At 36.8% G+C, this 22,214-nt stretch overlaps 1 protein-coding gene across 1 annotated transcript in view; it reads left to right on the plus strand.

The window, feature by feature from the left end:
- Positions 1–513: 513 nt before the first annotated feature.
- Positions 514–22,214, plus strand: part of LOC145994840 (poly(ADP-ribose) glycohydrolase-like) — a 59,548-nt gene continuing 37,847 nt past the window's right edge. The window contains exons 1-5 of the mRNA XM_083131209.1: positions 514–1,086; positions 15,371–15,455; positions 19,826–20,115; positions 21,468–21,584; positions 22,053–22,211. Of these exons, the coding sequence (XP_082987335.1) occupies positions 15,401–15,455; positions 19,826–20,115; positions 21,468–21,584; positions 22,053–22,211 (621 nt within the window). The 5' untranslated portion in view covers positions 514–1,086; positions 15,371–15,400. The remainder of the gene's footprint in view (positions 1,087–15,370; positions 15,456–19,825; positions 20,116–21,467; positions 21,585–22,052; positions 22,212–22,214) is intronic.

Genomic DNA, 22,214 nt, shown 5'->3' on the forward strand with positions numbered 1-22,214 from the left:
AAATCCGATGTATACATTAATTCCTTCAACTTTCATGACTTTTGATATCTTCTCTACTTATATATTACAAAGCAAATTGTCCATCAGCATGTTTATCCACTTTATTTTACCACAGATTGTACGCAACGAGAGCTTTAAGAATTGAAACAAAACGCCAAACAAACTGCTGAAAAGTCTGCCACCAGCATACGTAAAAATAAATTCTTTCAAAACACGTAGGATGAAAGAGAAAACTTAATGAAAATGCCATGGACAATTTTCCGATTAGTTTTTGTGCATTCCTGGATCCACCACCCTCCGAATATTTTATGTAATATATTTGTTGTAATTTGTGGTAGAGTGCTTATTGAATTCGTACGCAACAGAATTATTAAAAGCAAATAAGTGGATGTGTTGTGGACGACCTGGTGTCCATTAATAATTTCATTTCATGAAATTCAATTCAAGGTGCCCATTTCGTTACAACTTTTCCCCACCTTTCGCTTTCTGACGTCAGACAAAATACTTCCATTGTTAGGATAAGGCTAAATGCAGAGATTAGAAATAAGTTATATGCCTTCGTTGTTAGGTTTAGCATAAATAATATCTTTTGGTAGAACCAGAAATATTGCAGTTTATTTATGCTAACAGAAGAGACCGATACCTACTGTATGTCAGAAGTCGAAGGGCGGATAAGTTGTTTGAGGATTGTGTGATAAGCGACACCCTAACGGTGTACTGGAGAACGAACCATGAAAATGTACATGCAATCCATGTGAAATACTGCTAACACCATTGGATTTAGTAATAAGAAAAAATAAAATTGTTTTCACAAGATAATCATGTTTCCCTCGGAGTAGTGTGATGTTAAGTTGCAAAATTATCAATTTCACCTGGCAGTGTGGTTTGTAGGCCAGTTGCGCAGGCGTTGTGAGATTTGATGTACAAATTACCAGTTTTCCCGGTTGCATTGTTTGTATTCAACTTTTGCAAGAGTTGTGTATATTATAGAAGAGGTTCGATGTTTCCATTCATAAATTTTGGTTCTACATTTTAACACACAACCCTATTCCACGGTGTGTAACACGACCTACAGGACATCGAATGGTAAGTACAGCGACGAAAATTAGATTTTTAACCTGGAAGAATTTTTTTTTCAAACCGGCTTATAAAATTTCAATTTCCGATCTTTTTTTTTTAAATGCAAAATTATAGGTAAAATTTTCGAAGCCGGGAAACTGGTATCTTCAAATTTTGAGGAGAAACAACATACATAATTGAGTTTCTGTAGACTTGTGATAGGTCGTACAAGTGTTCTCTCCCATCGGTCAAGTTATTTGACAGTTAATTCATGTTTGTATGCTAGTACTAATGGAACCTAACCTAACAGGCCTAACCTAACCTCATAGGCATACCTCGTCCTTGTGATGGTTCCTGGGGCTAACGTCAACAATCCACGGGTTGCCCCCACAAACCATTGACGTTAGCCCCAAAAATTCATGATAGCCCCACGAACCATCACGGGACGAGATTAGGTTAGGTTTCATTAGCACTCATTTTGGTAAAAATCTGATATTCCCCGGACACTTATAACTTCTTTGTTTTGTCAATTTTTGACATTTGTACTTACCTATCTGCTTCGCGGAACATTCTTTAACGTGTATTCACGTTTTTTTGATCAAAGTAATTGCAATTTTTTTTTTTTAAAAAAAGTGTTTTTGTAACTGAAGAACGTACGTTTCCGCAAATAGTTTGTGGGACTATGCGAGAGTGGTGTGTGGGGCTGTGCATATTTTTTTTGAATCCAATTTTTAACTATTGTAACTTATATGTGACCCTACCTAACCTAACCTTACCGGAAATGGTTCGTGGGGCTATGTGTCAATAGTTGAATTTCCACTATGAAACATTCCCACATCACACAAAACACCTTCCAGATGTTAGACAATGCTACAGGAACTTATTACCGTAAGTAGTTTCTTTTGTAAAAATGAAGAAATCTGTCCGGAAATATCAGATTAATACCCTCATTTTCACCTAAAAATACCTACGAAAGGGGAAAAACAAGGAAGATTGGTAATTATGCTATATCGCCCAAACACCTCTCACTCGTTTATTTCTTTAATTTTAGCATTGATACTTACCTATTCTGCATTGCGGAAGATTCTTTAAGGTGAAGTTATGCTTTTCCCATAAAATAGTGTCAACTTTTCATATTTCGAGTCATTATTTGTCTTCCTTGTTATGCTTGGGTAACAGACAATATGGCGTGCATTCGTCATGGATCATCATGCGTCATGCTTGTGTTTTACGGCAAGGTTAAGTTAGGTTGGGTTAGGTTAGGTAAGCATAGTTAAAAAAAGAAAACATTCTCGTAAAAAAGGCAGGTTTGGAAACACTGGCGAGACCGCATCACTTTCGACGCTTGTGCGATCTGCAGGTAAATAATGGAAACAACGGCATAATGTTGTCGCTTTACAGAAAATGCAAGTTCCTTACATAAGAAGTGATTATTTATTGTTCTGCAACATTCTATGGTGAAGTTTTCAGTTTCCGCGAAAGAAAATGCCTCGAAGAACTTCAACAATGCTACAGAAACTGATTTCAGTAACTAGTTTCTCCTGTAAATTTGAAGAAATCCGTTCGGGGGATATCGCATATTTACTGGAAGATTAATTACTCGATATCTCGAAAATGGAAATGATTTTCGTTAAAATAAGCTAAATCCCTTGTTAAACAATCTTTCGCAATGCAGAGTAGGTAAGTACGAATGTCAGCAATTACAGAATAAACAAGTTACAGACGTTTCCCGGCTTTGAAAATTTTACTGACATTTTCATGTTTCTCCCAGCTAACAGGTATATTCCATAAGTTGGTTAGGTGAGTCAGGTCTGGGGGCCTCAAAACACTTACATGACTAAGTTACAGCAGACATTGTGATCTTCTTAATCCTACTTCAGTATTCTTACGTAATTTTAATTGATGGTCAGTTTGAATTTTTTAGCCCTATACAGTGGCGTAGTGCAGTTGTCCGTGGCCCTTCCACAAGCAACATATTGGAGCCCCTTAGTGAACAAAAATTATTGTGAATAACTAACTAACTAACTCCCTAGCCTTCTTAAACCTGAAGGTTCATGGCTGCAGCAACACAGGCCTTCCATCTGTCCCTATCTTGAGCAAGATCTAAATACTCTTTTCCATCCCTACCGATTTCCCTTAGGTCCATCTCAACGTTGTCCCTCCATCTTCATCTTGGCCTTCCTACAGGTCTCTTACCATCAGGTTTCCCAACAAGAATCCTGTAAACTCCTCTTTCCTCTCCCATTCGTGCCACATGGCCTGCCCATCTAAGTCTTCTTGATTTAATTATTCTAATAATATCTGGACATGAATACAAATTATGTAGTTCTAAATTATGTAACCTTCTCCACTCACCTGTCTCCTCATCCCTTTTAGGTCCAAAGATTTTCCTAAGGATCTTATTTTCAAATACTCTCAATTTATGTTCCTCTTTCAATGTAAGGGACCAAGTTTCACATCCATATAATACTACAGACAAAATTACTGTTTTGTATATTTTAACTTTTAGTTTCTTAGATATTAAACGAGAAGACAAAAGTTTATGAAGAGAGAAGTAACATGCATTTCCTGAATTAAGCCTACTTTTTATTTCCTCTTTAATATAATTTTCATTTGTTAATATTACTCCTAAGTATTTGAATTTGGAAACTGGTTCAAACGAGTTGTTATCAATAATTAGATTTTGACTATTACCTAACATTTGGTTTCGGCCTGTAAGCATTATTTAGTTTTCTCTTTGTTAACTTCCAAACCTATCTCTTTAGCAGTTTTGAAAAATATTTTAGCATTATTCTTAATTGTATTCACATCATCCCCCAGTAAGTCTACATCATCTGCATATGCTAACAACTGAGTCACACCATTTAATTTTAGTCCTTCTTTAGTTTCTCTTACCTTCCTTACAGCATATTCTAAGGCAAAATTAAAGAGCAATGGAGATAATGCATCTCCTTGTTTTAACCCATCATGAATTGTAAATTTGTCAGACATATTAACACCCACACGAATTTTATTTTCTGTTTCACTGGTGCATATTTTTATCATACTAACAAGCTTCTTAGGTATTAGGTAATATATTATATAATTTATCTCTTTTGACCGAATCATATGCTTTTTTGAAATCAATGAATAGCTGATGGACATTTGGATTATATTCCCACTTTTTTTCAAGTGTCTGTCTGATGTGAAAAATTTGATCTGTAGTTGATCTGTTACGTTTAAATCCACATTGATAATCACCTATAATTTCATTAGCATATGGGGTTAGTCTTGTTAAAATAATGTTAGATAATATTTTATATGTTGTTGAGAGTAGAGTAATTCCACGGTAATTATTGCAGTTCATTTTTTTTAAACACAGGAACAGTTATGGATTCTTTCCACTGTTGAGGGATTTCTTCTTTATTCCATATTAAACAAATTAATTTATGAATTTGACATATTAATGAATTTCCACCATATTTAATTAACTCAGCTGGTATTAAATCAATGCCAGGTGCTTTGTTATTCTTTAGCCTTTTAATAGCATCTTTAACTTCAGTCAAGTTAGGTTCAGAATTATTGTGAATAATATAACGTATATACCATTTATGTCTGGGAGGTGGACAGATGTACACTAGTTAGCTAGTCTCTATACAGTTGTGCAAGAAATTAACTTTAACTCCAAATACCCTTGCTTTCCACATTTTGGTAGCAACTTATATATCAGTTCAGTGTACTAGCTTCTGGAAACGAAATCAGGATGGTATGAATCTCTCTGATAAATAACTGTAAGGGTAGTTTCTGTAACATGAACACAGTGGTGCAACCAGGATTCTTTCTTGGAGGAGGTGGGAGGATGGTTTTATGGGGCCAACGAGGATGTATCCAGGGGTCCTGACCCCCCCCCCCCAAATTTTGAATATATTATGATTGATTCATTCATAATACTTCCCGATGAGACACATGATGTGGCAGATGCAGAACAATTCTTTGTGTGTATGGTTTGTAGATTCTGAAAATAATATCCACTAAAAGTTCTTATGTATCATCAGGGGTGCATGGAGGGGGGGGGGGGCATTATGGCACCTGCACCATACAAGATTTTTTTAGGGGATTTTTTGCCTTCAAATAATGTAAAATTCAACATTTATATATTTTTCCAAAATATATGTAAAACATTTACACCTTAAATGCCCCATATTTAATCCATTAGATAAAGAAAATAAAGTGTGTAAGAGCATTATCGAAAGGGGGGGGATATCCAACTCTTACATATAACGCCTTAATTGGCAGGTAGGTTCTGGAGGGGAATCTGAATTAAACATTTTGGTGGCGGGGCAGTATCCAACTCTAGTCTTAGATTATGGCATGGAAATTTTGGTGGTAGAATTGAGATATGAAGCTCTTGGTAAAGTGTTAAATCTTAGATTATCAAGGGATTTCTGTAGTGAAGAGAGAGTTCCAATATTAAATTTTGGAAACTGTATTTAGTGATATGGTATCCACACGTTTTCGATCCCAAATGTGCCAAAAGAGAAGCTGGAAAAGACTAAATATCTCGGGATCCTAATAAAGTATTAACACACCATTAAATTAATATTCTTGAAAGCCTGCAAAGAAATGGATGAAAAAATTTTCTTGCTCGCTTCGCTCACAATGATGTCTTGCAAGAATGCATGTTTGGCACTTTACTGAGGTGAATGTAAAGTTTGGTACTATAGCTGCATTACTAGACTTAAGAGATATAACATCACTTCTTATAATATAATGCTTAGTGATGGTATACTGCTTAATTTAAAGCAGGTGCATCATTTGGAACAAAAAGCTAAGGAAAAAGTTACTTTTGGTAGTCACGCTGTCGTAATTAAATACTTTGTAGGGATTACGATATAGTTTGGGGGGGGGCACATGACATGATTTTGGGGGATGCAGCATTGACCTTGGGGAGGGGATGGGCACCCCTGTGTATCACACTTGAGTAGTGATAGGCAGAGGTTGGAAGTAGCACACTACTGTATCTATCTACAAAATTTGTAACGGTAGCTGTAGCGGCACTACATTTTTTAAATTGTAGTTGTAGTGGTAGCAAAGCTACAAAATTCCTGTAGTTGTAGCGAAAATTTCGCTACAGCTACATCTTTTCTGAGCATTTTGAGGTAATTTTGCAAAGTGGCAACGGCGTCAAAAATAAACGATAATATTGCTTACTTTTGCAAGAGACTCAAAAAGACAAAGTCCATTACATGCAAATACAAATAACCTAGATTATAAATATATTTATAACGCAGATTATAGATATCTGCGTAATTTATTTCATTAGCATCTGAATAATTCTAATATCCAGATAAGTAACTGGCATACATGAATATATTCCAGCTAATAGCCATTTATTTTATCTGCATCGCTATTTTGGGAGAATCATGCCTCATTTGCTACACTGCCAAGAAAAAATGCCCCATTTGTGCCACCCCTGGAACAAATCCTGTGGATATCGATGTCGTAACACACAGCAAAATATCAATATTTACTGTGTAAAACTCAACTTACAGTGCAAAACGAGGGATCCATTTCCTACTAATCTGACAAAGCAATATAGTGCCAGCAATCAATGGTTCAGTACGTTAACAGCATTGATCATTGTCAGCGTATAGGATCACACCGGCAAGAAATTATTGTTACAAGAACGATAGTGTTTCTGGAATTACAATTATTTTGGTCATAATGTTTGTTCGCAAATTTTAAAATAACAATATGTTTAGAACCAGTCACGTATCCAGGAATTCCTTTCGGGAGGGGCTCAACACCATTTTTAAGGGGTATAGTAAGAACTTCAGAATTGCATATTTAAGACCAGTGGTGGCAATTGGGTTCCAAAATGGGGGGGGGGGGGGAGGGCGGTGCAAGGAAGTTTACTTTCTCTTGGTAGACAAGGCTTAACATTAAGAGGCCATAATGTTGAGGCAAAAAAATGGGGAGTAAATCGTCGCCACTGTAAGGCTGTCATTTTAATCAGAACGTGAAAGCGGAAATTTTTTTACCACTCGACTCCTCTGTTTCCATGCATTAACATTGTGTGCCGGAACCATCTCAGTATGTGTGTTTGTCCATTTCTTCTCATCAGGCATAAAAACATCTATGGTGTCTTTGAGTGTTTTTACGAAGCTGTTACACATGCACGGGATGGACAATCCACTCGACAACGCGAGATTCAAATTGTGGGCTGCGAACTGGACGCAGACAGCTCTCGAATATTTCTTTCTGATTCGAGCCTGAACACCACTAACGTGTCTTGTCCTCCCATGTTTGCAGCTCTTATAAAAGCCGAAACCCATCAAATTGTTCAGATTCAGGCCTTAGCACTCACAAGTGTTCAAAAATGCCTGTCACAGCTTCCGCTGTCTTGTCATATATCGGCACGAAACAAAGGAAGTCTTCACGAATACGGCTAGATCACGAAACAATGAATGCACAGTGAAAACCCTTCTGTTCCCAACACATCTAATGTTTCGTCTCCCAGTATGATCAAATGCTTACTCATTTTTCTCCAGTGACGTGCCCAAGGGAGGGTTGGTGAGGTCATGACCCCATTTGACCCAGTATTCCTTTTTTTAAAAAAAAAAATAAGAAGAAGAACGTCAAAGACAGGAAAAAATGACAAAATCAGGACTGACCACCAAAAATAGCATCCGTAACCCCTCTCCCTTCCAAAAATCCTGGGCACGCCACTCTTTATCTCGGACACATTTTTTAAAATCAACTCACCAGAAGTTTTATCATTCCGTATTGGAGATTAAAGTAAGATGCGTCCTTTCTGCAGGTTTGAATATAATCCTTTAGGGTGCTGTCGTCTGCCTGCCTTCAAACCTAACCTTAACAAGGCCCTAATTTTCCATCCTTGTGACTTGGATTTTCAAGACTTAGGAAGGTTTCAGACCGAAGGACACGCGATATTTGTCGATTGGAATGGGCCAATCAACAGCAACGTTTCACACCGTAACGACACAAAAGGCCGCACAAACCTAATTTCGACTTGTGAAATCCTCAGGCGACACGGTGTGAAATCTCCCTTATTAGGCCACTGTCATTGTCACCTCGAAGTAGTAGCTCTTGCTGACCACAAAATAAAAAAAATCTCCTCAACCGGTGAGAATGCTCCTCAGTTTTCTTCTCTCTCCTATATTTTCTGTGCTTGTTCGCTATACAGGCAACACCTTACGATTTGATATACACAGGACATGTACTATGTAGACATTTTAACGAAATATCGGTTGAAGTCAAAGGTGGCTATGTGGCTCAGTTGGTAGAGCCCTGATTCGGGTTCTGGTAGAGCCTGCAGTTTCCGCGTGAAATGTCTACATATGCAACATCTTCTTGCTTTCTCTTCTCGACATTCATAAAATTTTCGGCTGTCTCTTTATGGTAGTTAAGTGTTTGAATGTGTTTCGAACCCAGTAGGCATAAACAAAAGTATTTTTTTTTATACCATGAAATTCTCGGACTGCATACACGAAATTTAGTTCTGGCAAAACTAGATCATCACTCAAAACTTTTGATTTTCAGTTGATCTATGCAGCTTATTTCTGTTTAATAAACCAATCCAATATCCGGTACTGCTGAAATATTCACGAGAGAGAGAGAGAAAAAGACAGACAGACAGAGAGAGAGAGAGAGAGGCCTTGATTTCTTCAGCCCTCGACCCGAACTAGCACTACACTGAGGCCCCGGAAGTTCTGCTGTTGTCAATGTCTTCATTTTCGAATCACTATATCTTATAAAGCAACCAGAGGACGCTGATTGATCACTAATCGACTGTATGAATTGTCACACTTACCTCTGAAATCTCATTAGCAGATTCTTTGTACAGATCAACCGAAAAATTGAATCCGCGTATTTATTTCCTCATTATATTCTAGAACGTTCCGCAGATAAAACGATTCGTTAATATTGCCAGTAGTTGACTCCTTCTCTCATTGAAGAACGTACCGTACCCTCTCCCACCTTCCAGAGATTAGAAATTACAACGAATCGCCCTACGTGTGGCGCTACCTTTGTTGTGCAGCTTCCAAATGCTAACAAGTCTCTACATAGTGCTCAAGTGCGCTGCGACAACACCGAAAGCGCAAGAAAAGTTTACGAGCAATATTATCAACAACAGCGTTGTAGAACATTCTCCGTCTTGTCTCGATAATTGTCTATCTTCTTAAATCAACGTCACATTATTCAAAAAGCCAAAAACCTAATTTTATCTAATGTAAAATAAAAAATATCCTGGGGGGGGCCTCGAGCCACCTCAACCCTACCTTGGATACGTTCTATTAACAATAACAGGGTTATAGAACATTCTCCGTCTTGTCTCGATAATTATTTCTCCCAAAATTATCATCACATTATTCAAGAAGCCAAAATCCTAATTTTATCTAGTGTAAAAAGAAAAATTTCCTGGGGGGGGGGCTCGAGCCTTCTGATTCCCATCTTGGATACGTGCTATTGACAATAATAGGGTTATAGAACACTCTCCGTCTTATCTCTATAATTATTTCTCTCAGATTCATACATTTATTATCTTCACATTATTCAAGACACCAAAAATCTAATTTTATCTAGTGTAAATTGAAAAATTTCCTCAGAGGGGGGGGGGGGGGCTCGAGCCATCTCATCCCCACCTTGGATACGTGCTATTAACAATAACATGGGTATAAAACATTCTCCGTCTTGCCTCGATAATTATTTCTCTCCTTAAATTATTTTCACATTATTCAAGAAGCCAAAAACCTAATTTTATCTAACGTTAACTGAAAAATTTCCTGGGGAGAGGGTCGAGCCCCCTGTGCCCCATCTTGGATATGTGCTGTTATCAATAACAGGGTTACGGAACATTCTCCGTCTTTCCTCGATAATTATTTCTCTCCTTAAATTATTGTCACATTATTTTATTTCACACCACAAGAAACAAAAAACCTCATTTTATCTAGTGTAAACCTAAAACTTTCGGGGGGGGGGGCTCGAGCCCCCTAAGCCCCCCCTCTGGATACGTGCCTGTTTAGAACACTTGTGTTTACACATCAGTTTCCTCAATATATTTTATCATATTGTAAAAAGAATGTACAAGTTATTGACTTTCCTGCAGAAATGACAATTTTGTTTGTTAATACACAGTTTTCAAATTTATGTGTTTTTCCTACTTTTGCGTCCCTTTTCTGTAACTTTTTCTAATCATGGCAATGAGGATGCATTGTTTATTTAGTTATTTTCTTATCTATGGCAGTTTTCTGCCACTTTGGCTAATTGTGAGAATGAGGAAAAATGATGAATGATGAGCAGAGTGGGGAATGTAGGAGCAGGAGGTTCCCAACTAGGCTTTTTTCCTAGTATTTGTTTTGAGTCTACTTTATGCACAGATCAGCGAGACCGAGAGTGATACGAACCACCATGTACCCTCCGCTGGGTATCGCACCTGGAGCCCTTTGAATACAAGGTGACAATTACAATTTTCACTGTCTCGTCGGGGAAGCATTTCCAAAGGAAAAACGTTCGTAAAGAAATTGCTCCACCTGTTTCTCATTTATACCATTAGAAGCATTCCCCAGCTATCCTCAAGGTTCGAGCAAATATCCGCCATCCCCCAAATAACATTCTGTTTAAGTTAAGAAGATTAAATGGCTAAATATCACACTTTTATTTTCTTCCCATTTTGTGCAACACGTTATAGTTAATTTCGATACATGTGATATTCTTCCAATTAATTTTAAAAGGTAGTATGTCACATAAATATTTTTGATATGACAATAAGAACATCACGGATACGTGTAAGACCTAGCTTTTAGAATTGATATGCTGCTTACAAAGGTACTTTATTCTCAAACACTTTATTAAAAATATGTAACTGAAGTAACACTGCTATAAAAATTATAGAATGAAGAGAATCATGGTAATAAATAACAGAATCTATTTCTCAGTATGTACAACTATCATATTAGGGCTTCTTTTGAATAGTCATATAGTTGTTTAAGTTTTTAATACAGAAGTAGAGAGTAGCGAACAAGAGTAGCGTAGCGAGCTACTTTTTGGTAAATGCAGTTGTAGCTGTAGCGAAGCTACATTTTGGAAGAGTAGCTGTAGCTGTAGCGAAGCTACTTTTAAAATGTAGCGTTCTGATCACTGGTGATAGGTGCTGAAAGTCTAACATCAGTTCTTCTTGAACAATTGGTCTTGACATGAAAAAAATCATGAGTCAAGGTTATGATGTGAGTGGTAGATTTAACAGTGTGCAATCATGAATAAATCAACAATACCCAAAAGGAATGTGTGCACGCACTGCCAGTCTTACGGTAAATGTAGCCCTGTCTTCAGCCATGTCAAACCCCACCGTGAGAAACTGTTTTGGTACAGTAAGTGAAGTTTTTTTTGTTTTTTGTCAGAATAAAACATGCAGTGGAAATACTAGAAACAATATATTGCATTTTGTACGAGGCAGTAAAAACAATATTTGTCAGTGAGCGCGTGTCTAGTAATTATTATTATTATTATTATTATTATTATTATTAATATTTAATAGGAGAATTATTACTATATCACTGTTATAACACTGTCTTATTTTAAAACTTTATGGGGCGTATGACATACATTGGGAAATGGGCACTCCTTACTGGAACCCCCCTTCCAGGCCCGTAGCCAGGAATTCTTAGTAGGGGGGGAGAAGTCAATCCTAGAGGGAGCAAATTATATTTAATAATATATTTATTGTGTCGCATTGGCAGGTATAGCAGGGTACACAGAGGCGCTTGCCCCCTCCCCCAAAGGAGATACGTAACAGAAAAGGGATGATATCTTGAAACGACAACGAACAAAAAAAACTTCGAGCAACATCAAATAGCAATATTTCGATAATGACCTTTACAGATTGCCAAAGAATATAAAGTTTAACATAAATAGGCTAATAGGGACTGTATCTACTTGATGTTTACATGTCGATAATATTAATAAACGATTAATATGTACCAACAACTTTGGGCCTCACTGCAGAACTGATTAAGGGAGCCCTTTATAAATCATGCTTCATAATGATTCCCTCTAGTTTCCAGTATGCAAGATTTTTACGCACAAAGGAATATAAAGAGAATCCAACAACCCCATTGTGTTGTATTATGCAAGAAAAATCAAATTAATTAAATAATAATGGTTACAAATTATCTACACTTTAATGAATTGTGTAAAAATTTGTAATACATTTTCTTGTACTTGCTAAAACATTAAAACAAGGGTCCCTTAGTCCACCACGGACTCTATTTCCTTCAAAGGGGAGACTCTTGCATCACTACAGACAGTGTTTGCCTACTGGTTACGTTAATAATTTTGCAAAATATTGTTTGAATTGTATTATATTATACTAGTTGAAATACATGTTTTGACACCTGACAAACAAATAGGAATACCTTGATTGATCAATGTCTTCTTGGATTACAGTGTCATCGTTAATATTTCATATTAAGTTTCATAGAAAGAAATTGTTTTAATAGGGCGCAAGTAATTTTATGGGATGCCAAGGCATTCTCTGTAACATTTTCTTCATATAGATCGTTTGTCTCCCAGGGCCGACTCCCGCTGCCCCATAGCTATGGCTCTGAACTTGGGACTAAGAATAGTAGACACTGCGAGCGAAGCGAGCAAGAAACTGTTTACGAAATGTATTTTTATTTGTATAAAATTTGAAATCGAGGGGGGCAATTGCCCCTATGTGCCCATTACAAGTGCCCTTGGCCATCTAGAAGAAAAAGGCAAGGAACACATAAAAATTAATTCCATCATGAGTATCCAATTGTCCTGCTATTCTCAGATTCTCCTAGTCTTGGTGTTTTACTTCAATGTTTGCTTCCCCTAGAATGGACTTCTGTCCAAGGTCAGGGGGAGGGGGACAATGCCCCCTGCCCCCTGTGGTTGCGGCACTGCTTATGAGTGTGTCTTCATCAATTTCACGTCATCACTCATTGTTGCGATTAGCTAGAAGTGGCAGAAGAGCAACGCTAAGTAACAAAAATCAAATATCCACTCCCTCTCTGTACCACAGGAATCACTATTACCAAAAGGTTGACTTGGGAAACAAAAATGTAAGCAGTTCGAAGTTCATAGCAACACATCCAAGAAAAACATCTGAACACATTAGGCACCTTTAATACAAGACTATTCAAAATGTCACAACTGTTCTAGATACTGAAAATTGCGAAATCATTTCCCGAACTCTGAATCTGGAAGGGAAATGATAGGGCATTATACGGAATCCCATACACCCTAATAAATCACAAAATCAATAAGTGTCTGTGTTGTGTTGCTATAGTGGAACCACGAGCAAAACAACCTGCGCAGACCTGCGAGTCCTGTGCACCGTACCCCCGTGAGTAGGGGAGGGGGAGAGTGGACCATGCTTCCATATGGCCCGAAGTGGAGGGAAGAAGGGAAAGCTGCGCAGGGACTTTTCGTCCCAAGGTTTTTTCCCTTGTGGTCGATCTATAGAGTAACACAAGATATAAATGTAAAGATTAGTGTTCTGTATTTTTCACAGGGTGGGCAAAGCAGCCTCTTGGGGGGGAAGGGCAGTTGCCCCCTCTAGCTACGGACCTGCCCCCTTCCCAAATTTTATTTCTGGATATGCTCCTGGTGGCCAAATATTTAATTCATGATCATTTGTATTTCTTGCTTGATACAATTAAAAAAAATAGGTTACATATATACATACACAGATATTAAAAAAAATACTGTTTTGGGGAATTTTTAAAAGGCAGGAATCACTTCTCTCTTGGAGTTTGAGGTGGATGCACCTTCAGTCCCAAGAGCCAACCCCTGGCTGCACCAGGCCAAGATTTGAGAGAAAAGTCACTCACATTTTAATAATGACTCTATTCAAGTAAACTTAAGGTTTCAGTTTCTGGGGTTAAACTGGACCTGTAAATTTTCTAAAAATTTCATAAAGCATGTCCCCAGCTAAGATCATTTGCATAAGCATACCCGTTCCCCTCACCTACTGCATTGTCTCCATGTTGATCCATACAGCATCTTCTCTCCTATGCCCCAAACTCAACAAAGCATCCCAGCATGGATTTCCGCTTTGAACACTGTAAATCATAATAAAATCATAACACACTGGAAAAGAAGAATAGGTTCGACAGAAATGTCCATAAAATTTCAATAGGGGAAAAAAATTAATTTCAGAAAATCGCCAAAAATAATGTACTCTGTCTGACAGAACATAGGGTGCTGCTCATCCCCCTAGGAGAAGTGGATTTTTTTATCCCTGGGCCCCATCTATTTAGTTTTTGAGCCTCCTTGAAGCATTTAACAGTTTAGAGAAAAATCGTCTATTTCTACCTTGCAGTGTAGCTAAAAACCAAGAATAACGTAACACGTAACAGGTGTGGACAATGTGGGGAATTTCTCTTGCTCTTATTTGAATATGAAAGGCTTGGGAGCCCTGTTAAAAATATTTGGTGCAAGGTTACATTTTAAATATCACACATAAAACTAATATTAGTGATGAAAGTTAATGAATTACCAGATTTGTTTATTGTGTGGTAATGAAAAGAGATTGGTTGAGCAACTCACTTTTCATACTGTATTCGTAACTAGACAATTTTACGCTCCATAAGTCTACGACAAAATGTTGTGTAAAGGTAACCAAAAACTCAATATGCTGACCAAGGCAGAAATTTATTTTATTCTAAAACATAAACTAAACATTACTAAAATTTCTGCCTTGGTCAGCATATTGAGTTTTTGGTTATCATGGAATCAAGGCTTAATGGTGTTATCATTGTGTAAAGGTATGAGATGAGCTTTCCCCATATTGATAGACATCTGTGAGCATGTAAGTTCATTTGGCATTTCGGATGAGGCCTACATGTGTAGTTGCCTGAGCCACTCTTGTGCCCGTTGACTCATACAGTCATCGACACTTCTGGGTTGTAACGATACTATCTAAAGTAAATGGATTTGCTACAATCCAGAAGTGTCCAGGACTGTACAATACTGCTAGGTCTGACAACAAAAGCGAGCCTTTCTATTCATTTGTCACCTCAAAGAATCTGTTGAATTTCAGGGATTATACAAAATTTCAGGAGCACAGAGGCTGCTACACCTTACCCTACCCCTGCATTGCAGGGACGGCTGTTACGCCACTGGCACTATTTCTATTTTCCTCCTCCCCCAATATACAATTATATTATTTTCATACAAGAATTGTGTCTAAAGGCATATTCTATTTGCATAGGTGGAGTATAAAATTGTGTATTTATATATAGCCTACACTCAAATTGAGTAAATAATCTGTTTTTTCTCATAGTGCACTGCTGTTGTGACATTAACATTTTAAATGGAGCCAGAACAAAAGAAGAAGAAGCAAACTACTTTAGATATGTTCTACAAAGGTTAATCTTATAATAATATAGTATTGGAAAGATCTATGATGTATTTGAAATTTTAAATTTTTGGTGAGTTTTCATTTCTTTCACATTTTATGGTGTAGTTTTGGGCTTATTAGTTTACTGATTGTATTTTAGATTTATTTATTTTGAGTTTCTTGGATTCTTATCTGCTACGAGGGTCACTATTTATATTTTGAGCCTAACAATGAAAAAACAGGAATTTGGCATTGAAAACTGCTTTATTGTTTTTCGAAGTATTCTCCTTTATGGTCAATACACTTTTGCATTCGTTCGAACCATTTGTCAAAGCAGTTTTTCCAATCTTCTTGAGACACCTCCATAATATGGTTTTTGAACGCATCAAGGGCGTCTTCCGCTGACGAAAATCGTTGTCCACGCAATTTATTCTTGACATTCGGGAACAAGAAGAAGTCATTGGGTGCCAAATCAGGACTGTACGGCGGATGACCCATCAATTCGATTTTTTGACTGTTCATAAAGTCTGTTGTTAGACGAGATGTGTGACAGCTGGCATTGTCTTGATGAAGAATGATCCGACTGTGTTTATTTGTTTTCCGTATTTGACCGAAGACCTCTGGCAAACAAATTGTTATGTACCATTCAGAGTTGACCGTTCTACGTTCCTCTAAAGGCACAGTTGCCACATGACCAGTTTTCCCGAAAAAAACAGGCGATCATTTGTTTCGATGTGCTTCGACTGCGAACAACTTTTGTTGGATTGGGTTCATCTTGAAACACCCATACAGTCGACTGCTGTTTACATTCCAGCTCATATGCATATATATCCATGATTCATCACCTGTTACAATCTTATATACGTCTTTTGAACCACCACGATTGTATTTATTGAGCATTTGTTTGCACCAATTGACGTGAGCGTCTTTTTGAGTTTTTGTCAAATTGTGTGGGATCCAACAAGAACATACCTTTCTCACAGCTAAATGATCATGTAATATTTTATATATGCTGCTGGAACTAATGCCTATGGTTGCCTCAATCTCACAGTATGTCACATGACGATCTTGCAGTATTAGGTTTTGCACAGCATCAATGTTTTCTTGAACAACAACTGATTTAGGACGACCTTCACGAATCTCGTCTGTGAGCGAATGGCGGCCACGATTAAATTCGTTATACCAGTGTTCCACAGTGGCAAAGGATGGGGCTTCATCGCCAAATGTGGAAGTAAGTTGATCGATGCACTCTTGTCTTGATAATCCACGTCGAAAATCGTAAAAAATCATCGCACGAAAATGTTTACGAGTTAATTCCATTTTATTGTTGTCGCGCAATCTCCAAGGCAACATAAACAACACAAATGAAGCTATTGACGAAACATTTGAAGTATGTTATGGTCAACAATGCCAGACGATTCCGTGCAAACGTCAAATCGCACCTAACTTCAATCAGTGTTGCCAAGGCTCAAAATATAAATAGTGACCCTCGTAGTACCCTACATAAATGTATGCTTCTTTAACAGGAACTAATTTCATTGGATATTGGTGGTTTAAAGAAGAAGGGGGAGAACCTTTAGTCAATGCCTCAGTCACTAAACTACCATACTATGTAATATGCAGGGTTGCTACGTGTCTGGAAAACAGGGAATTTTGCAGATTATGTGGAATTTTTGGAGTCTGCAAGAGAAAAAGTTGCAAAATCAACAAGCAGTTCACTTCCACTTCTGTATTTGGTTCTTGTAATTCCACTCCCAAAAAATATTCACTTCAGAAACTTGTTTCTTTTGTTCTTATGATTCTCTGCCTTGTACAATATTACGGTTCCTTCAAATTTCTGTAATAAATTTTCACTAATTTGGGGTAGTGGGGTAATTTGGGGCATTTTTAAAAAGCTTGAATTATACAAAACCTACTTTGCAGAATGTAATGAAATTTTTGAAGTTTGTTGGTTCTAATATTTTGAAGACCCTCACTTGTAAACTATTTTCTAGGCTAACCCATCGAACCTAAAAAAAATGTTTTTCAGGTAAAACTGGACAGTGCAGTTTCAAGGGTCAGTGTTTAACTGTGCTCACAACCATACAGACAACACCCAGAACAGTTTAACTTACACACTTTTTACATTTGAGGGTTAACCTTCAAGATAGTGTTTGTTACCCTGTGCTATGCCCATTACATTTTGTGCAGTGAAGAAAAGTTAAAAACTGGGGTAATTTGGGGCAGTGTAAAGTGGAAACTGCTGGGAGAAAACATGAACTCTTGTGCTTAATTGGGTTTTCGAAAGTTAGAAGTGTAAATTTGATTGTCTTTTTGTACTTAATTTGAAGTTTAGTTATGAAAATAGAGCTGTAAAATGTGCCAGATTCCTTTTTCATATAGGTTCCTGGGTTCGATACTCGGTGGAGGCACATAGTGGTTCGGATCACACTTTAAACTGTAGGTCCAGTCCCAATTAGCCTTACTGTGCATAAAGTGGACTTAAAACACCAAATCAATCAATCAAATCCTTTGTCATATAGGTTTAGTACCTATACGTTTATCAGTTCATGAATTGCTTGTAGGCCTAACGTCCTTTTCTAGCATTTAGGAATATGTTTGATGTCTAGTTTGTAAGCTGTTTACACCACAATGTTGTTAAAAGTCTGAAATTATTATTTCATAGGTTAGGTTATTAGACACTTCTCAATAATTTTCTTTCTTTGTCATCAAAAACTCATGGAAGAAAACCCTTGTTAAATAAATATTTTTTATTGTCTCACCGTAAGCAAATAAATGACTTTGAATAATATGAATTGATGAGAAGTGCCTCAAGTTCCCCCAACCCTGGGGTAATTTGGGTCAGGGTATAAAACTTTACAGAACATTTACTATGAACATTTACTATGGGACCTTTCAAGGAAAAAAAAAAACTCGCTGACATTCCAATGTATAAATAGAACTGAGAAATGTTACTCTTAGCTATCGGTCTCAAAGGTATTTCAGTTTTTTTAAAAAAAAAGTGGTGAAAATTGCCCCAACTCACCCTAATACTAGATATTAGAAAGAATATCAATGTAAAACTTGCACACCAGATATCTGATTGATAACTAAAGTACATTGACAATATGATCATAATTATCAGAGAGGTTTGTGAGGATGAGGTTATCGTTATCGGTTATATTTTATAGATCTTAGTCCCATAGAATTCCTATATGCAACAAAAATTTCTCTGTATGCTGTGTACTTATAAATGTAAGCAAAGAAGAAGCATTTTTTACGACACTATAAATCTGCTAGAAAATAAAAAAATGTGTATTGTTTATGAACTTTTTCTGTTGTTTTTATATTGTGGAGATCCGTTATGGTGAAATCATGTACCTCTGTTACCTTAGCCTGAAGGCTAGATGCATGTGATTGTAGCACCCAATACATTTGATGCCGATTGGAATTTGACATTTTATTCTTTCGATTTTTCACTTGTTCTTGTGCGTACAGAATGAAATTTGGTAAAAAAAAAAAAAAAAAAAAAAAAAAAAAAAAAAAAAAAAAGCTGTGAAAGTGAATATTCATAATAATTAACAGATTATATATTTAATTGAAAAACACAAGCTTCAAAAGCAAAAATCATGATGATAAACATGTCTGGAAAAAAATAATTTTTGGACTGGAAAACCTGGAAATGCCAGGGAATTTCATAATCAAAATGTCATAGCTATCCTGAATACGATACATGGCTTGAAAGTAACAGTTGCAAAATCCATAACTTCTCGCTTATTGTCCACTTTGAAATATGAAGCGAAATAACTTGCTGAGGAAGAAAATTAGAATTTGTAATACTATTATGTAATTGTTGTTTTCAGGTAATTTGCAGATAACTGTATTTATATGTTTATTTGTGTACTGTTGATTAACCAGTCAGTTTTATTCCTTGCCCTATGAATAATTTTTGTAATTCTAAGGTGAGTAAAACAGACCAAATGATGATATGGTTGTAAGTAGCAACTTGGTCTTCAGCAGTTTGAAACCAGTGCATGCTCGATTTGAATCCCAAGTAAAAAATGGTTTTAATTCATTTTTTGTGAATACAATGTTCCTTCTGTGGAAAATGTTAATATATTCTTGACATTTCAATACTTCACAAAAGGCATCGCCAATGCTATCGCCATCCTTCACCATTTCCAGTCTATGGCTGAATCAGCATGTAACCAAAGTGTCTGTTGAAAAAGTGTATGTTTGAAGCTCCAGAAAGTTGAGAATGTATTAAGGCTTAACACAAACGGTACATTGTGTTCGTATAGAAACTAATCAAGGTTTATAAAATGTACACTCGTGTAATATGATTACTCTGCTTTGTTTATTCTGTACAATATCCCTGTAGATGTGATAACTCACATAAATTATTTCTTGTTTTGGCAGATAATAAGGGAAAAGTGAGCATGGAGAAGGAAGTGTCAGATGAATGCATCTCCAGCTCACAAGAAGAGATGTCCCCCGACATCTTTGCTGACTCTGCTGATGAAATGGAAAAGGGGTTACACGTGAAGGATAAGGAAAGAGCCGAGATGGTCGTGGATGACGAAAAGGCAGTTAGTGATCATGAATGGAGAGGAGCATCCCTTGATGATCTTCAAAAGGGTGACAGCAAATGGGGGTTTCCGCAACTACCTCCAGTTTCACCATCTTCAGAACACACTGTTTTATTTCAGGTACGTTAAATTTTTCCCACATCAAGGGACCAACTAGCTTAGTTTTAACAGTATAATCTACATGCCCTGAGCGAACCCTTGCAAGGACTGCTATTATATGTCAAAAATGTTTATATTATATTGGAATTACATCAATTTTTATTTGTTTAACTTTGTTTAACGAAACAATATGATATTGTGATGAAGATTATTTTAACTTGTTTTAGTCCTACAAAGAGTTGGTCACCCTATATTGTATACATGGATCATCTTGTTATGTACTTTCTAAGTTTATATCCATATCACAATTCAAGTGTTCCATTAGCTAGCACTATATTAATTGAAGGGTTTAGGGCTAAAACATGGTAAGTGACATTTTGGTCTTTATGGAGTGTATTAAGGAGAAAGGGTATTAGAAGCTATACTGTAGATAAATTGTTATCGTGCTGTGTTGACCAATTTCAGAAGTGTTCAATGAGTCCAATGCAATATGCATGATGGCAGTTATATGCAAAAATTGAAGGATGGCTCTTTTTACTTTGTAACTCAATGATGACCAAAATATCACTTACCATGTTTATCCCCCAAGCCCTTCAATTGCTACATCTACTGGCAACTGTCTGTAGGAGCTATTTCTGTGTGCCAGTAGTCTGTTGTGTTCTGGAGCAGGGGTCAATTTCACTTGCAACCTAAACATTCTCGGAACATCAGCTGGCTGAGAAAACATTGTGAAGCATTGCTTGGTGCTATGTTTGCATGTTAAATGAAAGTACAATGAATCAAGGTCTTATTTTCACCCATGATCACAAAGGTTCTCTTATAGCTGCGCTCTTTAATAACTTTTGCATTTACAACTGTGTAATGGCAACATTGTCACATTGCAAACAAGAGGTCCAGGTTCAATACCCTGTGGAGGCACATAGTGTTTCGGATCCCACTTTTGTCAGCAGGTCCAGTCCCTATTAGCTGATCTGTACATAAGATGGACTCACAACAGAAACTCAACTGTGTGATGGAGAAAATCATGTGCTTACACTAGGTTTGTCAACACGGAACATGTTATTTGTTTCCTGCTACAAGTGGTGTTCAGCACTTTTGGACATGAAAGTAAATTATGACAAGAGAATGCCATTTTAATGATCGCTAATTCTTTGTTTTTCAACCACCAGTTCAGAAGGTTATGGATAATGTTGCAACACAAGGATGTAAAGCAGTCATTCTCCACACTATTTCCTCATGTCTCCCAAAGACATATGAATGGAGATGGATATACATACTTACATTAAATTGAACCATTTTTCACATTATGTCAACTGTGTTCTGTCATAAATGAAGATGTCAGGAAAATTTCTTATTCTTTATTATAATTTCAGTTACCAATTTCAAAAACCGAGCCACAGAGACCACACCCTGAGCCTGCAGTAGACGTCTGGGACAGTAAAAATGTCCGAATGCCGTGTTCGTGTGAAAGCCTGTGTCCAGTTGAGGAGGTATGTTACGTATTTTGGAATTAAAAATATGAGGAACACACACTCTTTCTTTCCTATTATTATTTAAATTATTACCTCAAGTTCCATACCACAGCATTCATGGGTTGAGCATATTATAGTGAAAATATAGAGTTACTGGTATATCAGATGTGGAATTTTAGCTAATGTTGCTATTATACTTCTGGGTTTCTTTCTCATCTCCTCTTACATTATTTATACATATTGAAATGTGTAAAAACTTACATTGTACTTTAGAAAGAAATATTCATTATTCAACGAAGTGAGGCAGAAATGCCATTGTGTAGTTTATACAGTTTAGAGAGAGATCACTAATATATTCAGTGTGGTTAAGAACTATATTTTGTACAGATGTTACATTTTTGTGCTTAGTTGTGTCTTGTACAGAGTTGTATGCCACACATGAATAGTTTCTATTGACATCATTAATAATCTTTTGTCATCATTTAGGGAAACAAGAAAACTTTACGTATTCGATGGGAAATAATCCAAGAATCTCTGTTGAGGAAAATTGTTTCAAGCCATCAATTGGAAGCAGCCATTTTGTCATACAATAGTACATATAGTAACAAATGGGATTTTTCAGGACTACATTACTTTCTTTCAGAGGTA

Source organism: Lepisma saccharinum, chromosome 11, assembly GCF_977018435.1.
Source record: "Lepisma saccharinum chromosome 11, izLepSacc3.1, whole genome shotgun sequence".
NCBI classification, from domain to species: domain Eukaryota; kingdom Metazoa; phylum Arthropoda; class Insecta; order Zygentoma; family Lepismatidae; genus Lepisma; species Lepisma saccharinum.